Source organism: Pristis pectinata, chromosome 2 (genome assembly GCF_009764475.1).
Source record: "Pristis pectinata isolate sPriPec2 chromosome 2, sPriPec2.1.pri, whole genome shotgun sequence".
In the NCBI taxonomy this organism is placed as follows: Eukaryota; Metazoa; Chordata; class Chondrichthyes; order Rhinopristiformes; family Pristidae; genus Pristis; species Pristis pectinata.
Genome location: NC_067406.1, coordinates 22,474,929 through 22,495,712, shown reverse-complemented (window position 1 = coordinate 22,495,712; position 20,784 = coordinate 22,474,929). Strand labels below are relative to the sequence as shown.

Sequence of the window (20,784 nt, the reverse complement as noted above, 5' to 3'; positions counted from 1 at the left end):
TCGATGCCTTTCCTATCTATCTGTCCAAATGCCTTTGAGGCAGATAGCTGTATCTGTCTCTACCTCCTCCTCTGGCAGCTCATCCTAGATAACCAGCAATCTCTGTGAAAAAGCTACCTCTTAGATCTCCTTTAAATTTCTCCTCTCTCACCTTAAACCTGTACCCTCTAGTTCTAGATTCCAGTGTCATGGGGAAAAGACTCTGATTATTTACACCTCCCATCATTTTATAAATCTCTATAAGGTCACCCCTCAGCATCCTACATTCCTATATTCCACTGAGAATAAACCCAGTTTATCCAATCTCTCCTTGTAACTACAGCCTTCCATTCCAGGCAACATCCTGGTGAAGCTGTTCTGCACTCCTTCTATTGCTATCACATACTTCCCAAAGTGTGATGACCAGAACTGTACATAATACTCTAAATGTGGCCTAATCAATGTTTTGTGCAGCTGCAACATGGCAATCCAACTCTTATACTCAGTGCTTTGGCATATATACCAAATGTCTTCTTCACTACCCTATCCACCTTAAAGGGCCATGAGCCAATGAAAAATTACTTAAGGATTTTGGGCAGTTACATAGCAGTTGGACATTAAACCCCAAATCCCACGTAAGACAGCTAACCTCCACCTTTGCAACATCTCAGTCCATAGTGATTCAAGGAGCCTACTGCAATTTACTGAGATGATTCTTGTACTTTTTTTAACATGTTGTTGCATGGAAAGTCAACGATCTTGTGATCCTGTTACTGTAAAAGACAACTTTTTTCTTTTGGTTCATCAGAAATTGGTTTATTTCCAAATTAAAATGGTTTAGTTTCAGAGTTGTATTTGTGCTCTAAAATGCTCAGAGCAAAATCCATAGAAAATCATAGGCAATCAGTTAATGGATCTTCTAAGACGCATTATTTAAAAAACAGAGACATGCACATGGCATAGGAATTTGGGAAGTTTTAAGAACAGAAATAAATCAATTGGCAACCATCACAATCTCCCTTACTTTTAAAAAAGAATCTAGTTTCTTCTTCTTTGATTTTTGTCATTTATTTTTTCTGTTAACTTCCAAGTCTATGCCATGAATCATCTTGAAGAACCGGGCAAGGAAGGCAGACTTAGCTGCTCCCGTTCCCATGCATATTCAAAATTCAAAAGCTTCTAATGAAAACTATGAAACATAGACAAACAAACATGTTTTGTTATTCAATTGATTCTGCTCCACATGCATCACTGTGCTTAGACTATTGAAAACTGTTAATCACCATATAACCCAGTACTTCACAACAAATAAAACTTAATTTTATGCATACAAATTTAAAATGAAAGCAATGGAGTCTTATTGACCTTGTACCTGCCCAATACCTCCTATTTCATACTCCACCAATGCGTAATTTTACCATTAATATCTAACATCTTTTACATATGTCCAAAACTTCTGCAACTTCCATCCCGTCTGTAACATAACTTCTATGCCACATATCCCAAAGATCATTTGGTTTATTTCAGTTTAGCTTCAAAATAGTGCTAGCTACAATTCCAAATTCCAGCATTGAACTGTCCCTCCTTGAAATTTCCACAGCAGCCGATAAGATTCTTCAATAGCAACACACAAGATCGGTTTACTTACAAATTAAAATGGTTTAGTTTCAGGGTTGTATTGTGCTCTAAAATACTCAGACCAAAACCAATCTTGGTGTCTCCGAGATTCTTCAACAGACTGGTTTTGATTTTCCGCTCCAGTATGGGTCCATTCCTAACCATGCATTAGTTTCTTTATCAACTCTGGTCTCCAATCTCCTGAAAAACATTACTATCAATATGAAATATCCTCAGAAATAATTTTTGCAGTCAGACAGATTGGCCTTACGTGTACATTGATGAACCCCCAGTACCACCTTTTGATCACTCCTCTCAACTTTCTTATTCGCATACTACAGACATCACTTCCTTTAAGATTTGAACAGAGCTCTTTACAATCTCTGCACCCTAAGAAAAATAATTTAATCCCTAAGGATTACAGAGTACATACTTGCTTCTTCAACAAATCCAACATCAGCTATTCCAAAGCTCTTCTTGCAGACCTGCCTTCCTCCATCAATTTCTACTTATCTAAACTTGTTCCTAGATACAACTGCTGAGGGCATTGTGGATAGCATGTTCAGTGAGCTCGTCACCCCAAGATTATTAGCTGCAGAAAAATGATGAGTGACCACTAGGTGGAGCAGTAGGCAAAGGCAGGTAGTGCAGGTGTACCTGTGGCCAAATAAATATACTGTGTTGGATACCATTGGGGAGTGGAACGAATGGCCTTCCAGCGAAAGCAGCAACAGCCAAGTTTGTGGCACCATAGCTGGCTCTGCTTCACAGGAAGGGAGGAAAGAGGCTTGGAGAGCTATAGTGATGGGGAGACAGAGGAGACGGCAGATGCTGGGACCTAGAGCAAAAAAAAACACGGCTGGCAAGTCGAGAAGCATCTGTGGAGGCAAAGGGATAGTTGACATTTCAGGTCGAGACCCTGCATCAGGACTGAGAGTTGAGAAGGGAGATAGCCAGTACAGCGGCATGGGGAAGGGGTGAGGCAGGAGCTGACAAGCGATAGGAAGATCCAGGGGTTAATGGGCAGATGGAGCCAGGTGGGGAGGGAAGGGTAGAGATAGCGAAAGGGCTGGGATGTGATAGTGGAGACGACAAAGGGCTGTAGATTATGGACTCTGATAAGAAAAGAAGGTGATCAGTGGAAGGGAGGGATGCTGGGCAGTGGGGGGAGAGGAGGGGGTAAGAGGGATTAGGGAAGAAAAAGAAAGTGGACAATGGAGATGGGAAAGGGGTTCTGTGAGAGGATCTGGGTGGATCAGGAGGAGAGAGAAAGGAACGGAGGGGGTACGGGTTATCTGAAATTAGAGAATTCAGTGACCGTCTCATTGGGTTGTGGACTACCTAGGTGGAATATAAGTTTGTGTTGAGGCTCACTCTGGCAATGGACAGATAGGTTGGTGTGGGAATAGGGAGGAGAGTTGAACTTGCAACTGGGACCTCAAGATGGCCATTGCAGACAGAGAGCAGGTAGTCAGTATGCAGTCACCCAGTATGCACTTGGTGTCCTGATATAGTGATATCCATAGTGATAGGGAATTTGATTGCAAGGGGAGCAGATAGGCATTGCTGTTACTGCAAACAAGATTCTCAGGTGCATAACATTCTAAAAGTAATACAAGTAAATAAAACTGCAGATGCTGTAACCTGACACAAAACCAGAAATGTTCTGAGGAAGAGTCTCTGACTCCGAACATTCACTGATTTCTCTTCCCACATATGCTGCTTGACTGGCTGAGTCTTTCAGCACTTCTCTTTTAGTAGAACATTCTAAAAGCGGAGGGGAGTGGGGTAAACAGTCAGAGATCTTGGTCCACACTGGTCTTAATGGCATAGGTAAGAGAGGGATGAGGTCCTGCAACATCAATTTAGGAAGTTAGATAGAAGGTTAAAGAGCTTTACCTCTAAGGTTGCAATCTCTGGATTACTTTGGGTGCCAGTTGATAGTTATTATAGGTATGGGGGGGGGGGTTTAATTCAGATGAAAGGGATGTTGAATGAGAGAGGATTTAGATTTTTGGATGATATGGCGTGTTTCCAAGGTAGGTGGAACCCATACAAGCAGAACAGGTTGTACCCGAACTGGAAGGCAACCAATATCCCAGCAGGGAGTTTGCTCATGCTATTGGGGAGGGTTTAGACAAATTTGATAGGGAAATGGCAACTAGTTGGGGAGGGGATACAGTCAAATATAGAAGAAAAACTGTCAGTCGAATGGGCAGAACAGACATGGGCCTGTAACGGCACATGGAAGGATTGGAAAGCTAATGTATTTTAATGTATGACTGGTGAGACAGAGGGCTGATCTGTACATGGGAATATGATATTGTTGTAATCACAGAGACATGGTTGAAAGACAAGCTGGACTGGCAGCTCAATACTCCAGTGTGAAGAGGTTTCAGGCACGATAGGGGACCATGTAAAAGACAAAGGGACATTGTAATATCCAAAGTGAAATAGTGAGAGTTCAAGGGGCAAGGTATTCCCATGAGGTGAAAGGTAAGGAAGGAAAATTCAGGGATCCCTGGATATCAAAGGATTTCAAGCATTTGATGAAGTAAGAAAAGGAAGCATATGGCAGGTACTAAGTGCCAAAACCAGTGAAGTCCTTCAGGAGTATAAAATGTGTAAGGGGTACTTGAAAAAGAAATTAGGAGGGCAAAGAGAGGCCATGAAATATCACTGTCCCACAAGATTAAGGAAAATCTAAAGGCTTTTTTTTAGTATATTAGGAGCAAGAAGGTAACCAGGGAAAGAGCAGGCCCTGTTAGGGACCAAGGGGGCAATCTGTGCACGGAGCCAGAGAATGTGGATGATGTCTAAAATGAATCCTTCTCATCCGTATTCACTGAGCAGAAAGACATTGTAATTGCAGATTTCAGGAAGGGGGAGGGTGGATATTCTAGAGCATATTAACATAAAAAGGAAGTATTAGATGACTTAGGAGGTATAAAGGTGGATGATGAAATGTATCCCAGGCCTCTACAGGAGGCAAGAAGGTAATTGCTGGGGTTCTCTCAGAGATTTCTAAGTATTGGTATTGGTTTATTATTGTCACTTGCACCAAAGTACAGTGAAAAACTTGTCTTGCATACCGATTGTACAGGTCAATTCATTACAGTGCAGTTACATTGAGTTAGTACAGAGTGCATTGATGTAGTACAGGTAAAAACAATAACAGTACAGAGTAAAGTGTCACAGCTACAGAGAAAGTGCAGTGCAATAAGGTGCAAGGTCACAGCAAGGTAGATCGTGAGGTCAGAGTCCATCTCATCATAGAACCATAGGACCATACAGCACAAAACAGACCCTTCGGCCCACCATGTTGTGCCATCCATCAGACCACCCTTACGCTACCTAACCCCTTCCTCCCGCATATCCCTCTATCTCACATTCCTCCATATGCCTATCCAACAAGCTCTTGAACCTGTTCAATGTATCTGCCTCCACCACCACCCCAGGCAGTGCATTCCATGCACCAACCACTCTCTGGGTGAAAAACCTCCCTCTGACATCTCCCCTGAACCTCCCACCCATAACCTTAAAGCCGTGACCTCTCGTCTTGAGCATTGGTGCCCTGGGAAGGAGGTGCTGACTGTCTACTCTATCTATTCCTCTCAATATTTTATATACCTCTATCATGTCTCCTCTCATCCTCCTCCTTTCCAGTGAATAAAGCCCTAGCACCTCAAGCCTCTCCTCATATTCAATACACTCCAATCCAGGCAGCATCCTGGTAAATCTCCTCTGCACCCTCTCCAATGCCTCCACATCCTTCCTATAATGAGGCGACCAGAACTGAACACAGTACTCTTAAGTGTGGCCTAACTAGAGTTTTGTAAAGCTGCATCATCACCTCGCGGCTCTTAAACTCAATCCCACGACTTATGAAAGCCAACATCCCATTGGCCTTCTTAACTGCTCTTTCCACCTGTGAGGCAACTTTCAATGAACTGTGAATATGAACCCCCAGATCCCTCTGCTCCTCCACACTGCCAAGTACCTTGCCATTCACCCAGTACTCTGCCCTGGAGTTTGTCCTTCCAAAGTGTACCACCTCACACTTCTACATATAAGGGAACCGTTCAATAGTCTTATCACAGTGGGGTAGAAGCTGTCTTTAAGCCTGGTGGTACGTGCCCTCAGGGTCCTGTATCTTCTACCTGATGGAAGAGGAGAGAAGAGAGAATGACCCAGGTGGGTGGGGTCTTTGATTATGCTGGTTGCTTCACCAAGGCAGCAAGAGGTAAAGACAGAGTCCAAGGAGGGGAGGCTGGTGTCCATGATGCACTGGGCTGTGTCCACAACTCTCTGCAGCTTCTTGTGGTCTTGGGCAGAGCAGTTGCCGTACCAAGCCGTGATACATCCAGCTAGGTCTTCGTTTCCGGAATCTGGAAGGCACTGCCCGAGATGGTGGTGGAGGCAGATACTCTCAAATCATTTGAAAAGTATCTGGACAGGCACATAAATCACCAAGAGGTAGAAGGCTATAGACTAAGTGCTGGTAAATGAGAGAAGAATAGTTAGGTACAAGATGGTCAGCGTGGACACAGTGGGCCGAAGAGGCTAGTTCTGTGCGGTTTCATTCTATCACTCTGACTGTGACAGCACTTCAAAAAGTATTTGGGATATCCTGAAGTTGCGAGTGGCATGACATGGATTCAAGATCTCCTTTAGTTAAAACACCCTTTGTAAGTAACCTGTCATACACCTATCACCTTCATTCTTCTTAATATTACAGCCTCGCCATCTCCCAACACATACTGTTGTAATCCCTCATCCTTTCTCCTAACTAGTCTGTCTTCTCCAGTCCTCCATCAAAAGTTCAGTCCTCTACAGTTAGATTTTCTATCTGTTTCCCTCTTCCTTTGCCCCAGTAATGGTATCTGATCCTTCACCTATCTCATACTTGAATATTGTAACCACTTCCCAAACTGTTGCAACCAATCTCTTCAAATAAGATATCGGGTCTACTCTCCTGTATATCTCCTTCTTCCCAATTCGTTTTCATTATGCTCATTAGTAATGCTGCAGGATAACTTATTTTTATTAAAGTTATAAAATAAGTGAAAAAAACAAATAAAACATACAAACATACATTGTCTCTCACATCTTTCAGCAAAAGGCAGGTTTAATGTCACAGGATGTTGAATTTGAAATGTTAACTCTACCTGTCCATTCATAGAGTTTTTATGTCAGATTTGCAGAACTTTGCAATGCAAATTCACTCTTCAAAAAAAATTAAACCTAAGTCCATTTGTCTGAACAGAGGCAGCATTCATAAATTTTGCTGCTAAAATTAGGAGGTTAACACTCAGAAAAGATCCTAGACATTTGCTGGTATGAACTTCTTTGGGCTATTTTACCATGTTAAAGGCACTATAGGGAGTTGTCATCCCTTCTAACCCATCAATTATATTTTTAGTGAAAGCTTTTCCTAGTGTTTTATTCAAACTCACTTTGGTTCCACTTCTGCACTATAAAACAACGAATGCAATTTGCATTTTTTGAATAATTCACGAAAAAAATAACAAAATTAAACCCCAAAGTTCTTTCCCCTGGGAAAAGACTGTGCTCCCAATCACCAGGCACCCAGCGCAGCCCTGTTTGCGCATGCGCGCGGTGGGCGGTGTCTGGGCTCGGGCCTGATCTTCGTGTTTTCACGGAGATTGGAGCCGTCGGGAGGGTTTGACGATGAATAACCCCGAGGCGGTGTTTACGTTGCTTTATGTTGTCTTGTCCTTCTGCTTCGTCTTTACCCCGACCGAGTTCCGTTCGGCGGGGTTGACGGTGCAGGATCTGCTGTCCGACCAGTTGGGCAGCGAGCAGCTGGGCTTCGTGCACTACCACATCCGCAGGACGGCCGCCACCCTCGCCGTGCACTCGTTGCTGCCGCTAGGTCAGCGCCACTGGGCCGGTGCTGGGGGAGGATGGCCCAGGCTGTCTGCTGGGACTATGGGGCTTGTAAATCGGGGGAAGTGGCCAATGCCCATTTTGCACCCATTTGTCAGTAGTTAAGCAGGCATCTAATCAAGGGGTTGTCAATTGCTTGCATTACAAGTTCTGAAGTCTCTCATTCCAATTTAGGTGCCAGTGATTACTGTAGTTACTGAAACTCTTGAGCGAGGTGTGTATGGGTCTGTGCCATCAGTACATGCTGACAACTATACAGAAAGAAAATTACATTCCACTTCTCCCCCTGCACTACCATAGCATGAAATTGATAATTCTTTGAGTAGTGAATTAATTCCTGATATTAGAGCAGAATCACAACCTTGTTCTGACATAGAGTCTTTACCTTGACATGTTAAATTTGTTCTTCTTTCCACAGATACTGCTTTTTCCAGCATTTTGTTTTTATTTCCACAGTGGTTTAACTTTAGCTAGTGTACCAGATTAACTTTCTCTTCATCTTGATTGTTGCATGCCTGCTCTAAAAGTTTTCTCTGATCACCATCTATAAAAGGCCAAGCAGTCTCAATGCTTCACGTTTTTCCTTTCTGACAGTTCAAATTAGTCCTCTGCATCTACAACACATGTTTTTCCTTTGTCTCATTGAAACCCATCAAACACAGGACCCAAGATGCAATCTAATTTTTAAAAAAATGCACATGCAATATGAAATAGTCTTTACACTTCAAAAGGGGAAAAGGTTAACACTTGAGTACAAGGGTTATTTTGGAAAGAAAGCAAGGTTGGAGGTGAACTGTGGAGGTTTGTTTTAGATTTTTAATTTCTGACAACCAGCTTTACAAGTAGGTACATAATGATCCTTTTCTGATATGCACTTTTCCTATTGTCAATTTGTCTTTTACCATTTGTTTGTTTATTGCAGGTTATTATGCAGGAATGTGTTTTGCATCTTCTGATGAAAAGTACTATTATGTTCTTATGAGCAGGGGATGGATTATTTACTTGGTGATAGCTGCGCTAATTCCTGCTATTGTTAGTCTCATCGTGTGGTATTGGTCCTTAAATAATTGGGGCAATCATCCGATAGCCCGAAGCCTTGCATACTATGCCCTTCCCCAGTCCAGTTGGAGAGCTGTGGCGTCTTCTGTTAATACGGAGTTCCGACGGATTGATAAATTTGCCTCTGGTGCACCAGGAGCCCGAGTTATTGTCACCGATACCTGGGTGATGAAGGTGACTACATATCATGTTCATATAGCACAGCAACAGGATATCCACCTCACTCTGACTGAATCAAGGCAGCACGAACTGTGTCCCGACCTAAATACACCTGTACAGTTCCTCACAATCCGAGTGGGCATCATCAATCCACACATCACACCATTTGACATTAGGTAGGTGATGGAGTCCAGTCCACAGTCTATAATTTTCCAAGTTATCACTGCTTAAAAGTTGAGACTGATTTTCTTTTTGAGCTGATTTTCTAATATCCTTTCCTTAACACTTGTTAAGTCTTCTAACCTCTTTCCCCCAACTTAAAATAACAAAACCATAGCAAGTGGGATGCGAATAAAAGAAAGAAGCTAACATTAGTTCTTGTCACAAATTGAAGCTTCATTTCTTTGTTTTATTTGTTCGCAGGTTGAATTCAACAGAATATGGTGAGCTGCGTGAGAAGCTCCACACAACAATCCGGAATGCCCATAATGTGGTCATCCATCAGTCTCTGAGCGACATGTTTCTGGACACATTCAAGATCCAAGTGGAATTGAATCAACGTTATCATCTTTCTGGGAACCAGGTATATGTTACCACAATTAAACTTCGCTCTTTACGTGTATCGCAGTGAAATGGAGTAGCAACCCAATCACAGAAAAACAATAAAAAGCAAAGATGCTGTAAATATTCAGTTATGTTTCAGGTTAGTGACCTTTCATCAGAACTGGAGACGTAACAGGGTTTAAACATGATCAAAGATGGGATAGTTGTGGAAGGCATAAGATAGTAAATGGAAAAAGGATGACGGTGCAAAGCAAGAGTGGGTGGAAATGGGAAAAGTAAACAGAACTTTCCTAAGGAAGTGAAACTGGAAATGGAATCGTTACCATGAAAGGTATGTTGGGCTCAGTTGTTTAAAAATGAGGTGAATCTAATTCTCAAACTCTGTATCAGTCCCTTTTCGTTACCTTGTTTAACAATGGATTGGAAGCCTCTGATCTTGTGAATACTATAAATTTGAACTAGCCTTAAAACTTGCTGCCCTTTTCCAACCTTACACCAAATTCCATCAGCTTACTGATGTACCTTGGCTTCAACTGACTTTCAGTCTTGATTTTACATCCGTCTAAAGCTTCACCCTTACCTCTATAACCTTTAGCCACGCAACCATCTTAAAACCTCTCTGTCTCAACAGTTCTGATCATGATTTTCCTTGCTCCACAATTTACGGCTTTGCCTTCAGCTGCCTAGGCTGTAAGCTCTGGAATTTCCTCAACATCACCATGCTGCTACCTCTCCTGCTCTCCCTCTGATCTGTATAATGCTGCTTCAAATGTACTTCCTTGGCTAAGTTATCTGTCACCTGTCCTAACATCTCCAAGTCCTTCAATTACATTTTTTTGCCAATGATATTTTTTAAATGCCTTAGGAATATTTTGCTGGATTAAAAATATTTCCTTGTGAATTAATGACATTTCCTTCATTTCTCTTTGCATCCCTCCTCCAAATATGTTAATATTCTGTTTTCTTCATTTCTGGCTGAAAGAGATGGCAGCTGCGTCCAGTTTCCTCTCTCCAGCATCAGTATTTTGTTCTTCTGATCACCCATTTCGGTTCCCAGCCTCCCCTTCTAAAAGTTGTTGAAGTCCTTTTATGCAATTGATGACTCTCTGGCATAACAAAAAGGGTGCTTTTTGTAATTTGTAAGCCAGCTCAAGAAAGTTCAAGCAAAATATATTCACACAAAGCAATGAAACAAATGTTAGTATTATCAAAACTACCATGAATATAACCAATGAACAAACACAGTAGGCACAGAGGACATCTGGAAGCGTTTCAACTTATCACATCTTTGACCACACTATGATTTAATTGATTTTAAACCTGCACACTTGCTCAAGAAAAATGTGTTCCTTTTTATTCTCCTTTGCAACCAAGAGTAGTTTTACTTGATGCTTTCTGAAACAGTAATACAGTCGAGGATGGTTTTCTCAAAGGAAGTCATGTTTGTCTTTGGAAAATGTTGAGGCATTCCTGCCATAGCTGATGAGAGAAATGCGATGTGGAATGTGCTTTTATATGAAAGCTGGGAGTATGTCACATCAAGACCATCTAAATTATCTTTTTTTAAAAAGAAACTGTTTCCCCTCTCCCTCCCCATACACTTGTTTCAATAAATTAGATGATTGTGTGGGCAACTCCTGGTTCTATTTCTTATGTTGACACGAGCTATGATTCCAAATCTTATAATCAAAGACAAGGATTATAGATTTCCAAAGGCATAAATTTATGAAGATCATCTATTCTCCAGTTTGATCTGTCATATCCCTAAGTGCTCTTTTTGTCAAAAATCTATTAATCTTGGCCTGTAATGTACTAAATCCTGTAGCAATCTTTTGTGTCTACTTTATCAAATGCTGTTTGCAAAGTACAGATTTACTATATTTACTAGTTCCCTATCATAAGCTCTGCCACTTGTATCCTTGGAACTCTATTAGATTTCTTATACCTGATCATATTATGTTTTGTTTTGAACAGCTTCTTACCAATAATAGATTGTACTATTTTCTTGACAATGTATCCCAAGCTGCTAATTCCCTATTTTCTCTTGGCTTCCTTTTTTTTTCCGATCTGTTATGACATTTTTGGAAAGGAGGGAACTTTGGAAGGGCACCCCTAATGTATCCATCATCTCTAAGGACGTCACTTTTGGAACCATAGAGTGCTCTGATTGAAGTTGTGTGGTCCAGTTCTATCCTATACAATGATCAGGGAAGGGAATATAATTGACTGGGAGCAAGTGTGTAGTTTGTAGCTTGGCTTGGAAGGAAATGTTAAAACCAGGCTTTCAAGTTTGTAAGCTATTTAGCTGTGTTTCAGATTTAAGTATAATGAAGATTATAGGCATGTACAAATGAGAGAGGCTATTTATTAAATCTAGCTCGTGCTTCCATAGAAACATGCAGTTCTTTTCCCCCTCCCCAACCATAATCACTGCTTCCACGTCACTTAAATGATTCCTAAACTGTTGTCTTCACTTTGAAAACTCTTCTAGAAATTAATCTTTCTTGGAGAAGCACTTCCTGCCATTAATCCTGAATTTTCTTTTATCTAGTTTATGTCCTGATGTCTAGCAGCCACAATTGCATGAAATTAAATTTGCTCCAGGTAATGAGCTAGAATTTGCCAGTAAAACAGCAGCATTTAAAGTTTATAGCAAGTAAATCATATCACAATCTGTGGTGCAGAAGAGAGATCATATGAATTGTAAATTGCACAAATCGTTCAGCAATTTGTGATAATAACGTACTATTGTGTCATTGCTCTTTGGAGAAAATTGGTTCAGCATTTGAGTTTCATGAAATCTCTGCATTTTGATACTAATTGCCAATTAAACTCAATGCAATGCTGGTACTTAATGTCAAACCTTTTTTTTATGGGGATATTTATTTTCTCACACTGCCACTCAATCTACTGGCCCAGTTGATACTGTGGAGTCTCATTCCTGCAGGTAATGAATTGTTCATGGAAATTTATAACCATTGAGAAAAAGGAATTTTTCCTCTTTCCCTCTCAATCCAGTCTTCGATTCTTTCTTTATTTCTGTATTTGACTTGGATCCACAGAAGTATTACAACTATCAGGGAGGCACATTCTTGACTAATCCATTCACAAGGTTCAAAGCCCAGCAGGTCTTGGCTCTTCAAGTACACACTTGACTCTGATTCAAACAGTTTCCCATAATCCATAAAAATTGACATTCACCAAGATCCTAGTGGCATTGTTACTTTCTCTATCGGCTCACACTTCAGTTAACTTGTAAAGTGAACATTTGTGCTGAAGGGGGAGATAAATCTTGGTCAATATTCTGTTCCACTCTGCCTTGTGCATTCTAAAGGCCTCAACTTGTAAGTCTCATTTCAAAGTGAAGAGTCAAGAATTTCTAATCTTTTGTAACACCAAGAATTTTCATTGCAATCTTCGCTGCTATTAGGACTTTGATATATCATTTTATTCTGGTACTGCAAATGGGATAGTACACTACAGGTCTGACGGGATTGCTCTGAGAACTCGATGGGTGAACGACCTGCTTTGTCGCAAGTAAACATGGGGTTGATCACCTTGATTGGTTTAGGATTAAACTGACTACTGAATCATGTTTGACCCGCTAAGTACAACCATGCATTGACTGTCTGTTATCAGACATGGACAGTCCAACACAAATCTGTCAGCTCAGAATCAGAAACAGATTTATTACTACTGACTTATGTGAAGTGAAATTTGTTGTTTTGTGGCAGCAGTGCAGTGCAAAGACATAAAATTATTATGAATTACAAAAATAAATAGTGCAAAACAAAAGGAATAATGAGGTAGTGTTCATGGGTTCATGGACCGTTCAGAAATCTGATGGCAGAGGGGAAGAAGCTGTTCCTGAATTGTTGGGTCTTCAGGCTCCTGTGCCTCCCTGATAGTAGAAATGAGAAGAGGGCGTGTCCAACATGGTGAGATAATGGATGTTGCCTTCTTGAGGCATCGCCTCTTGAAGATGTTCTTGATGGTGGGGAGGGTTGTGCCTGTGATGGAGCTGCCTGAGTCTATAACCCTCTGCAGCCTCTTGCAATCCTAGTAATTCAACACTCTTTAGAAGGGTTGGATTTCTTTTAGGGAAACTGGACCAGGAAATGTAAAATACTTCATCTATGTAAAAGGAATCAAAGAAAGTGTTGTACTTAGCCCATAAAAGACACGCGTATTCTGCCTGGAGGTCAGTGATCAGTGGTGTTCTGCAGGGATCTGTTGTGGAACCCCTGCTCTTTGTGATTTTTATAAATGACTTGGATGAGGATGTGGAAGAGTGGGTTAGCAAGTTCGCAGATGACACAAAGGTTGATGGAGTTGTGGATAGTGTAGAAGGTTGCTGTAGGTTACAACAGGACATTGATAGGATGCAGAGCTGGGCTGAGAAGTGACAGATGGAGTTCAATACGGAAATGTATGAAGTGATACACTTTGAATTTGAAGGCAGAATACAAGGTTAATGGCAGGACTCTTAGTGGTGTGGAGGAACAGAGGGATCTTGGGGTGCACGTCCATAGATCCCTCAAGGTTGCCGCGCAGGTTGATAAGGTTGTTAAGGAGGCATATGGTGTGTTGGCCTTCATTAGTCGGGGTATTGAGTTCAAGAGCCGCAAGGTAATTTTACAGCTCTATGGAACTCTGGTTAGACCACACTTGGAGTATTGTGTTCAGTTCTGGTCGCCTCATTATAGGAAGGATGTGGAAGCTTTAGAGAGGGTGCAGAGGAGATTTACCAGGATGCTGCTTGGATTGGAGAGCATTCCTTATGAGAATAGATTGAGTGAGCTAGGACTTTTCTCTGGATGATGAGAGGTGACTTGATAGAGGTGTACAAGATGATGAGGCATAGATCGAGTGGACCGTCAGAGACTTTTTCCCAGGGCAAAAATGGCTAACACGAGGGGGCATAATTTTAAGGTGATTGGAGGAAAGTATAAGGGTGATGTCAGAGGTAAGTTGTTTTACACAGAGAGTGGTGGGTGCATGGAACGCACTGCCGGTAGAGGTTGTGGAGGCAGATGCATCAGGGACATTTAAGAGACTCTTAGATAGCCACATGAATGATAGAAAAATGGAGGGCTATGTGGGAGGGAAAGGTTAGATAGATCTTAGAGCAAGATAAAATGTAGGCACAACATTGTGGGCTGAAGGTCCTGTACTGTGCTGTAGTGTTCTACATTTAATGAACAAGCTCTGTACCGGTCCAGAAAAAAACAAAATGGATAATATTGGGGAAAAATTGCTGAATTGATAATTCGTTTCATGAATGAGCTGTTAAACTTCTTACTGGACGTAGCCAATGGAAATGTTTGAAAGAGGGGAGTGGAGGATTTAAAAAAAACACTATTATAGATGTAGGCAGTATTGTAGTCAACAACTACCAATACACTTGCTGACCATTATCAGGTTGCTGTCTGTGGGAGCTTTGTGTGACCAAATTGCATGTTACGTTAATGACATTGCTCCAGTGATCACACTTCAAAGTAGTAATCTGTTCCTGTTTATCGCTTGTGAACACCAATGTTATAAAAGATGCCATGTAAATGGAAGGTTTTTTTTTATTGCTCAAAACAGGATAGGTTTTCAAATTTTATTAATGAAAGATAGAATACAAATTGAAATAATACCTTGCATGCCAATAATTCGATTCCACCAATGGTGCTGTCAGTGTTGTCATCAAATGAAAGACGGCATTGATCATGAAGATGTAGTTATGCCAATTCCAATCAAAACAAGCAGGGCAGAGTTAGATTTGTTATTGGAAAAATAATATAGTCTGAAGAACTGTATGTGAACAAGAACTTTGTAAGTTAACTGAATCACAGAATCCTTCAGATGTGCCCAATAGAGATATTAACTTTTTTTTAAACTGTACACTGTTTCTTTGAAACAGGAACTGGAGCCATGCATTGGCTGCATGCAGACAGCTGCTAACATCAAACTTGTCAAAGTCTGTATGGACCCAAATGAGGGTGAATGTCAGCAGTGCTACTGTCGACCTATGTGGTGCCTGACCTGCATGGGGAAATGGTTTGCCAGCCGCCAAGACCAGCAGCATCCAGAAACGTGGCTTTCAAATCGTGTGCCTTGCCCTACTTGTCGATCTAAGTTCTGCATTCTTGATATCTCTATTGTTTGCTAAAAATTACCTGATGTGAACTAAATTGTCTTTTTACAAGCAAGATTTCATTTCTGGCCTTATGCATTCTGGTACTCTAATCACAGCTAATTTTCTTGTTAGATGGCTTCAAATGCCTCTGAAACCTTCATTATTTATCTTGTTTAAAATTTTGACCCAATGATTTGTGGATTGCTGCTTCAATCCAACAAAGACCCTGGAGAAGTTTGTATAACAAAATTCCTGAGGGGTTATTTGTCTCTTTCTCACCATTATAGGGTGGCACAGTGCTGCAGCAGTTGCCTCGTTGCCCTGGGATGCATGTTCAATTCTGACTTCAGCTGCTATCTGTTTGGACCTTGCACATTCTCCCTGTTATTCCCTGCATTTCTTCCAGGTCCTCCAGTTTCTTCACACATCCCAAAGAAATGCTGGTACCTAATTGGTTATTGCATATTGCCCCCTTAAACAATCAAGGGAATAGTTTGTAGGCATATGAGAGAGAATCAGTTGCAGGGCTACAGGGAAATAGAGGAGCAGATGAGACTGATGAAATTATTCTGGGTGCTGGCAGAAACTGGATGGTCCAAATGACTGCCTTCTCTGATGTAATTAGCAGGTTAAGTATATTACACCTAAACTTGGAACCTGTATCTCCACTTGGTGGGAAGGTTAAGAACTAATGGCTTTTGTCACAGAAGAAGGCAATCCAGAATCACCTGGAACTCATCACTTCAACTGGGTGGCACAGCTAGTGGAATCACTGTCCCACAGTGCCGGAGACCTGGGTTCAATCAGGTGCTGCCTGTGTGGAGTTTGCACGTTCTCCCTGTGACTGCATGGGTTTCCTCTGGACACTCTGGTTTCCTCCCATGTCCCAAAGAATGTGTGGGTTGGTATGTTAATTGGCCACTGTAAATTGCCCCTTGTGTGCAGGTGAGTGATAAATTTGTTGGGGGGGGGGGTGGGGAGGGAGGATTGATTAGAATATGCAGAGAATAAAAAATGGGATTAATGTAAGTGGGTGGTCAGTGGTCACCGAGCTCTGGCTCAGTGGGCCAAAGTACCTGTTTTTGTGCTGTGTGACTGACAATAATTGAACTTCTAGGAATTATTTTAAATTGCTTGAACTGTTTCTGAACTTAAGACTTGTATATTTTTTTATATTTCTAAGCTGTCTTTTGGCTTTATACTTAAAATGCAATTGTTACATATTTTTATATCTCTAATGTCAACGTTATCACTACATATTTTTACATGATTACTCCAAAAAACAATTATCGGTTGCAAATATCTATGACAAAATCGAGAAGTAATTTAAAAAAAAAATATTCAGTTGTTTCTGAAACACAGTTCTCCTTTATGAAAGATTGCTGAATCCTGTTGGAACCAGGGTGATGGGATTTTCCATTTCCTACTGGAAAATGCTATCAATGTTATAAGTCGTTGTATTTTCTGGGAAAGGGTGTTCTTCAACTGCACTTTGTTAGTTCTCTGAAGATGAGTGACGTTGGGAAGCCTGGATTTATTACCTAATGGAGGTGTCAGTAATGGCCCTTATTGTAATACAGTACTCTGTATGATGATGATACTTCCCCAATGATACTCCAACAGCCTTTCCTCTATTAGAGAGAGAAAAATGGTGCAACTTTTAGTTGATGTTAAACAATAAATGCATAGAATAATGCAGTGCAAGTTCATTTTAAATACTTGTAGATATACAGACAATTCATTGTCCTCATTCACACAAAACATGATAATTTAGAACAAACTTTACATTCAAAAATCATCAGTAAAGCCCAATATAATCCATTGCATTTTGTAATATATTAAACAAAAAAATACTCTCTTTTTGGACTAGACTAAACTGCATTTGGAAATTTTGTCATGCTGATGGAGTTTCCTCTCAGAATAGGTCTGGACTCTATTGCTAACCTTGCTGTTAGTTTAGTGAAAGAGAGAATTAATACAGTGTTGAAGATGATTCTTGTCTCTGAGAACCCTGATGTGGAATCTGCATGGGTGGAGCTAAGGAACATCAAAGGACAGAAAATGTTATTAGGGGCTGTATATTAACCATCAATAGTACTGATGGCACGAAACAGGAAATCAGAGATACATACAATAAGAGCACAACACTAATTAAAAGATAACTTTCATCTACAGATAGATCAAGCAAACTAAATTACAAATAATACTGTGGAGGAGGAATTTCTGGAGTCCATGCAAGGTGGATATTTGTACCAGTATGTTGAGGAACCAACTCGAGAGTGGCTGTCCTAGACAGTGTAATAAGAAAGAATTAGTAAACAATCTTGTTGCTTGGAAAAGAATGATCACTGCATAACATAACTGATTCTTCATTCAGGTGGAAAATTAGAGAGTTGATTCTGAGATGTGGGTCCCGAATCCAAATGCTAGAGTTCGATATGAAAGATTGGGGAACATCACATAAAGGTTTGGCGGTGGATAGTCAGCCTGATAGTCTGCATCCCAGAGTACTTAAGGAAATGGCCCTAGAAATGGTAAATGGTGGTCATTTTCCAACATTGTAGAACTGTTCCAATGAATTAGTTAATATCCTACTATTTAAAAAAGGTAGAGAGAAAACAGAACTAGAGACCAGTTAGCCTAACATTGGTAGTAGGGAAATTGCAAGAGTCCATTATAAATCATGTAATAGCAGAGCACTTGGAGAAGAGGGATAGGATCAGACAAAGTCAACATTTATGAAAGGGAAATTATGCTTGACAATTCTACTGGAATTTTTTTTAATGGTGTAACTAGTAGAGTAGATGAGGGAGAAACCGTGGATGAGGTGTGTTTCAACTTTCAGAAAGTTTTTGATAAAGATTCAATGTTAAAGATGCAAGAGGTTAGTGTGTGCAATTAAAGCACGTGGGACTGAGAGTAAGGTGCTGATATGGATAGAGAACTAGCTGGCTGAAAGGGAACAAAAAAAGTAGAAATAACTGGGTCCTTTGACAAATGGTGTCTAGTGGGTTACCAATGCTGGGACCCTCCTGATCCTTAAATGGTCCGTAGTTTGCCCATCAAACAATACTTATGGAATTCTGTGCTTCCATCTGTTCTACTTATGAAATCCTTTATGTAACAAGCAAATTTGGATTTGTAGTTCTACATTTTATCATTCAATTCATGAACATATGTCAATATTCTGGTGTAATTTCTGCAATGCAGATTTATAAAGGTGCCACCTTGGGGAGATCCTTGAGTGTTTCAAAGTTTGATACTTTATAATGTTCTCATTTGATTACATTATTCCATGAACCAAAGTGTCCCATATGCCAATCCTCCGTTTGCTAATCTACATCTTGTGATGCACATGGCTGTTGACTTTCTTCAAACATGTTGATCTGGACAGCTGCAAGGCCAGCATTTACTACCCATTTCTCTTTCCCCTTGAAGGTGAAGGCGAGTCACATTCTTGAACTGTTACGCACTGTATGGAAATGCAATCCCATTTGTTGTGTGGAGTTGCCAGATCTTGATCCAACCATGAGAAAGAATTGGTGAGTCAGGATGGAGTGCGATTTGAAGGGGTCCTTACTATTGGTATTGTGCTTTGGTCCTGCTGCCCTTTTGGTCACAGATTTGGGAGCTGCTGTTGAAGCCTTGGTGAGTTGCTGCAATGTGCAGCCACAATGTATTGAGGATGGAGGAAGTAAATGTTTGGAGGGCACAGTGCCATTTAAGCAGTGCCTTGAATATCTATTGATCACAGGTGTAAAGAACATATCATAACTTGTAAGCAACACTACAATTAGATTAATTTCTGTTGTCAAAACATTTAGAATTGAAAGGGATATGTCACCATTATTTTGATGCTAGACCATTAACTTTAACCAGAGTGCAAATGGAAACTAGATATTGCATTAAAGCTCAGGACATCTTCCATGCATACACATATATAATGTACCAGTCACTTATATCCATCTATGTTGATGGGTTTCTTCTAATTAGTGTATCACAATATAAATATTTCATCTGTTTGAATATGCAGGTACATTATAATGAAGTCTCTTACCTTAGTTTTTGAAAGAATATATGTGGCCAGTTCAGATTGACCAATTATTCATTTGCAATGGATTGTTTACAAACTTTTAAAATTCTTAATTCCATCGTTTTCATATGTCACTATTTTGATGAATAAACAAGCTTTTAGCACATTGACAAATTTGCTGATGTGGAGGAAAATAACTTTTTTGTGCAACTATTTTTTTTCAATCTTTCTGTTGTCTTCACTTAAGAATCAGGACTCGCACTTAAAAGAAATGAAGATACAGTATCTCCTGGATTATGCATGTTTGTGTGGGCATATTGAATTTTGCCCTTTTCACTATTTTGTGATCTGGAATCCATTCTTAATAGTGAGCTTGGTACATACTAGATGGCTTCCACAAGATAGTAACTAACTTGCAGTACGTAACCTGCAAATACCAAACTCTATTACAATGAAATGCTAAATTGGGTCTGGTTGATGTACATAAATGGATTTTATAGACTGGGAGATAATGGCAAGCTGTAACATAAAATAAGTGCCTTTTGGACTCAGGAGATCTGGCACCAAAGTACGAAAAGAAATGGAAAATGTGGAGGAACCCAAGACCATGGATCCCTGAAGATGGCAGAGTATGTAGATGAAGTAGTTAAGAAGACATGAAATGTTGGTTGAGGCACAGAATAAAGCAGAGAGATATCACGTCACAGCTGTGAAATATTAGCCCACAACTGGTTATGGTCCATGTCCATAGATCCCTCAAGGTTGCTGCGCAGGTTGATAGGGTTGTTAAGAAGGTGTATGGTGTGTTGGCCTTCATTAGTTGGGCTCAGTGGGCCAAAGTGCCTGTTTTTGTGCTGTGTGACTGACAATAGTTGAACTTCCAGGAATTATTTTAAATTGCTTGAACTGTTTCTGAACTTAAGACTTGAGTTCAACAGCTGTGAGGTAATGTTGCAGCTCTATAGAACTCTGGTTAGACCACACTTGGAGTATTGTGTTCAGTTCTGGGTACCCCATTATAGGAAGGATGTGGAAGCTTTAGAGAGGGTGCAGAGGAGATTTACCAGGATGTTGCCTGGATTGGAGAGCATACGAGGATATGTTGAGTGAGCTAAGGCTTTTCTCTTGGAGCAAAGGAGGATGAGAGGTGACTTCATAGAGGTGTACAAGGTGATAAGAGGCATAGATTGAGTGGACAGTTAGAGACTTTTTCCCAGGACAAAAATGGCAAATGCAAGGGGGCATAATTTTAAGGTGATTGGAGGAAGGTTTAGGGGGGGATGTCAGAAGTAAGTTTTTTTTTATAAACACAGTGGTAGGTGTGTGGAACGCACAGCCA

The 20,784-nt window shown here is 40.6% G+C and overlaps 1 protein-coding gene across 1 annotated transcript; it reads left to right on the top strand.

Moving 5' to 3' along the window:
* Nucleotides 1-7,208: 7,208 nt before the first annotated feature.
* On the top strand, nucleotides 7,209-19,619 carry tmem129 (transmembrane protein 129, E3 ubiquitin protein ligase). The gene is made up of 4 exons (XM_052041326.1): nucleotides 7,209-7,492; nucleotides 8,429-8,900; nucleotides 9,148-9,307; nucleotides 15,197-19,619. The coding sequence occupies exons 1-4, from the start codon at nucleotides 7,288-7,290 to the stop codon at nucleotides 15,443-15,445; spliced, it is 1,086 nt and encodes a 361-aa protein (XP_051897286.1). The 5' UTR covers nucleotides 7,209-7,287; the 3' UTR covers nucleotides 15,446-19,619.
* The last annotated feature ends 1,165 nt before the right edge of the window (nucleotides 19,620-20,784 follow it).

Excerpts from the sequence above, each read along its gene's own strand:
- tmem129 (XM_052041326.1), top strand. The coding sequence starts at position 7,288 with ATGAATAACCCCGAGGCGGTGTTTACGTTGCTTTATGTTGTCTTGTCC. Across the intron at positions 8,901-9,147 it reads ATCACACCATTTGACATTAG|GTTGAATTCAACAGAATATG; the intron begins GTAGGTGATGGA and ends ATTTGTTCGCAG. Across the intron at positions 9,308-15,196 it reads ATCATCTTTCTGGGAACCAG|GAACTGGAGCCATGCATTGG; the intron begins GTATATGTTACC and ends TCTTTGAAACAG.